Source organism: Chinchilla lanigera, unplaced genomic scaffold (genome assembly GCF_000276665.1).
Source record: "Chinchilla lanigera isolate Chin_1 unplaced genomic scaffold, ChiLan1.0 scaffold00008, whole genome shotgun sequence".
Classification (NCBI taxonomy): Eukaryota; Metazoa; Chordata; class Mammalia; order Rodentia; family Chinchillidae; genus Chinchilla; species Chinchilla lanigera.
Genome location: NW_004955409.1, coordinates 22,230,888 through 22,233,767, shown reverse-complemented (window position 1 = coordinate 22,233,767; position 2,880 = coordinate 22,230,888). Strand labels below are relative to the sequence as shown.

Below are 2,880 nucleotides of genomic sequence, written 5' to 3'. Positions count from 1 at the left end.
AAAAAAAAAAAAAAATTCAAGCCTGATTTGGTTTCTATGTCACCTGAGTCAATTGATCTACATTCTGTATAGTTTTCTACTTCTGTATTTAATTGAGGACAGTCATCTGCACTTCTGGCTTCTCACAGTAAGAGCAAGACATTTGAAAGACATTTGAAAGAAGTAAAAGTTGCCATAAAAACAAAAAAAAGCAAAAACCACCAAGCTATCAATATTTACATATATTGTTCTCAAAAAGTAAGAAGCTTTAGAAACTGGTATCACTTTAAGATAATCAAAAATAAAAATAATATATTGTTGAAGACCTAGATAGAATTACTTAAAAGGATATGTTGAGCAGCACCGATACTATTAAAGAGCAAATCTAAAATCATTCCAATTAAAGCAACTGGAAAAATAAATGTGTACAAGTGGCTAAATAGGGGGCTGGGGATTTAGCTCAGTAGCACAGTGCCTGCCTGGCAAGCTCAAGGTCGTGAGTTTGATTCCTGGTACTGGAAAAAAACAAAAAGAAGTGGCTAAAATACTAGACTATAAGCTTGAGTATAGGTCTGAGCAAAGCAAATCTCTGTGTCTTCCACAGCATCCCGAACACACCGCTTTCTTTACACAGCAGATACATTGAAATATTCCCTGAATAAATGCAGAAATGAGTAGAATTCCACTAAGTGCCTGGGTTAAGGCTTAATGGCTACTCAAATATTCTGCCAATTAAATTATAAATTTTAATTTACTTGTGCCTTAAATGAATTTAAGATCAACATGCAGAACATCCTTTAAAAATAACTCCTTATAATGATTACATGAAATAATGAAAAGAAAAACTTGCCTATGACAAAGGCTGACTTCTTCCCCTTGGTGTCTTCTTGTAGACACCAAGAGGGCAGTATGTCTGCTCTGTGTACACATCAGTGCACTTACTTTTGTAACACTGTGCCTTAGGTAAATCCATTTGTGCAACCGTGTTGTAACAAAGGAACAAAACTGCCATTGAAGCCTAAAAACTTACTAGGAGGAATCACATTTTATACAAGTATTTCTTACCCAGAATGTTTGGGACCAAAATTATTAAAGACTTTAGACGCCTTTGGATTTTGGAAAATGTGTGTGTGTGTGTGTGTGTGTGTGTGTGTGTGTGTATATGATGAGGTATCTTGTAGACAGGACCCCCAAATGTAAACACAAAAGTTATGTTTCATGTAATCTTTATACACATAGCCTGAAGATAACTTTATAAAATATTTTTTAATAATTTTGAGCAGGAAACAAGTTTTATGGTGTGGAATTTTCTACTTGTGGTGTCATATTGGTGCTCAGGAAGTTTTGGAGTTTAGAGTATCCTGGATTTTGGATTTTGGGTTGGGGAGATTCAACCTGTATTTCATAAAAGTAGAAATCAAGGTTTATCAGAGACCAAACATTAGCCACATCACACAGGGGGCAACTTCCCTAAGTGAAAAAGCCCATCCACACACTGGTTTAAATGCTACAGGACCTTACCTCACCATGATAGATCAGGATCTGGAAGAATGTGTCCATGAGAAGAATACGATCGGCAAGAATGCTGCTGCTGTCGAGGAGAACAGGCTACGGGGGAGAAAACAATGAGAAATGAGGATAAATAAACTATGGAACACGAAACAGCTCTTTCCAGGAAATCACCTAAATTTTAATTTTACATTAAAAATCTCTTACTATTATGAATTCTCATGGTTACTTTAATTTTCTGAGAAATGTCTGTAAATTGAACAAACAAAAAACAAGAGTCTGGAGGAATCGAGGGTGACTCAACAGCAGCAGCACTGAGCCAGCTGGGCGGGGCTGGGACAGAGAATCTGGGTCACAGGAACATTTGCCATATGACTGGAAGGGGGTGGCCTGGACAGAGGGTATAAATTTGGGTATCATGGGCACAAAAACGGCAACTAATTAGGGGCTTAGACTGCATCATTTAGAGAGAGGGAGGAAGGAAGCCCCAAGGTTGAGGCCCCTGGTGCGCCAATACGCAGCGCTCTGCCACAGAAGACTGAGAAGCAAGCCTCCGTGAGTGGGAGGAACGGCCGGGAGAAACAGCAGGCGGCAGAGAAGAGAGCCCTCACTAGGCAAATGATGCTGAAAGGTTGCTGAAGTGAGGTGTCGAACACTGGTGGCCTCGGGTGAGCTGTGTTAACATAACCTCAGTGATCAAGGCGTAACTTGTGTGAGCTGAAAAGAGAATGTGAAGTGAGAAAGTGTAGGCAACAAGTAACTGTTTGAGTTCACTTGTGACCGGGAACAGGGAAATGAGGTAATAATTAGAGAAAATATGGCGAGAAGATGGAGGATTTATGGCTTTTCACTTTTAATATGAATACTATTAAAGTCTCTATGTTAATAAGAACAATCCAGATGGATAGAAAGTTATGATGCAAGAGAGAAAACTCTGAAAGCAAAAACTTAAGAAAATGAAGCTGGTAGAGTGTGACAGCCCATGTCTATAATCCCAGCACTCTGAGAGGCTGAGGCAGGATGACTGCCAAGTTTGAGCCCAGTCTGGACAACTTGCCAGCTTAGTGAGGAGACCCCATTTCAAAATAAAAAATAAAAAAACTGTAGGAGACGTAGCTCAATGCAAAGGTCCTGGGTTCAATCCCCGGTACAGAAAAAAAGAGGGGCAAAGAAGAAAGTGCGAAGGAAGGAAGGAAGGAAATGAAGCTAATAAAATCTATGTATTAAATGGACTGGTTGAAATTTGATAGGAGCAAGGACTAGGGATGGTGGGATTCCAATTTTCTTCTAAGTACTATTCTACATTTTTTCCATGTCTACAATTTATATACATTATTCTGAAATAAGAACAAAGTTCTATACAAAAATTTTCCTCATTCAAAGAGCTGCAAA

The 2,880-nt window shown here is 38.8% G+C and overlaps 1 protein-coding gene across 1 annotated transcript in view; it reads right to left on the bottom strand.

Annotated features, from left to right (window-relative positions):
- The window catches only part of Sec23a (Sec23 homolog A, COPII coat complex component), a gene marked incomplete at its 5' end in the record, with an annotated part of 50,542 nt that overhangs the window by 9,323 nt on the left and 38,339 nt on the right, over positions 1-2,880 (bottom strand). The window contains 1 exon segment of the mRNA XM_013510357.1: positions 1,501-1,587. Within this exon segment, the coding sequence (XP_013365811.1) occupies positions 1,501-1,587 (87 nt within the window).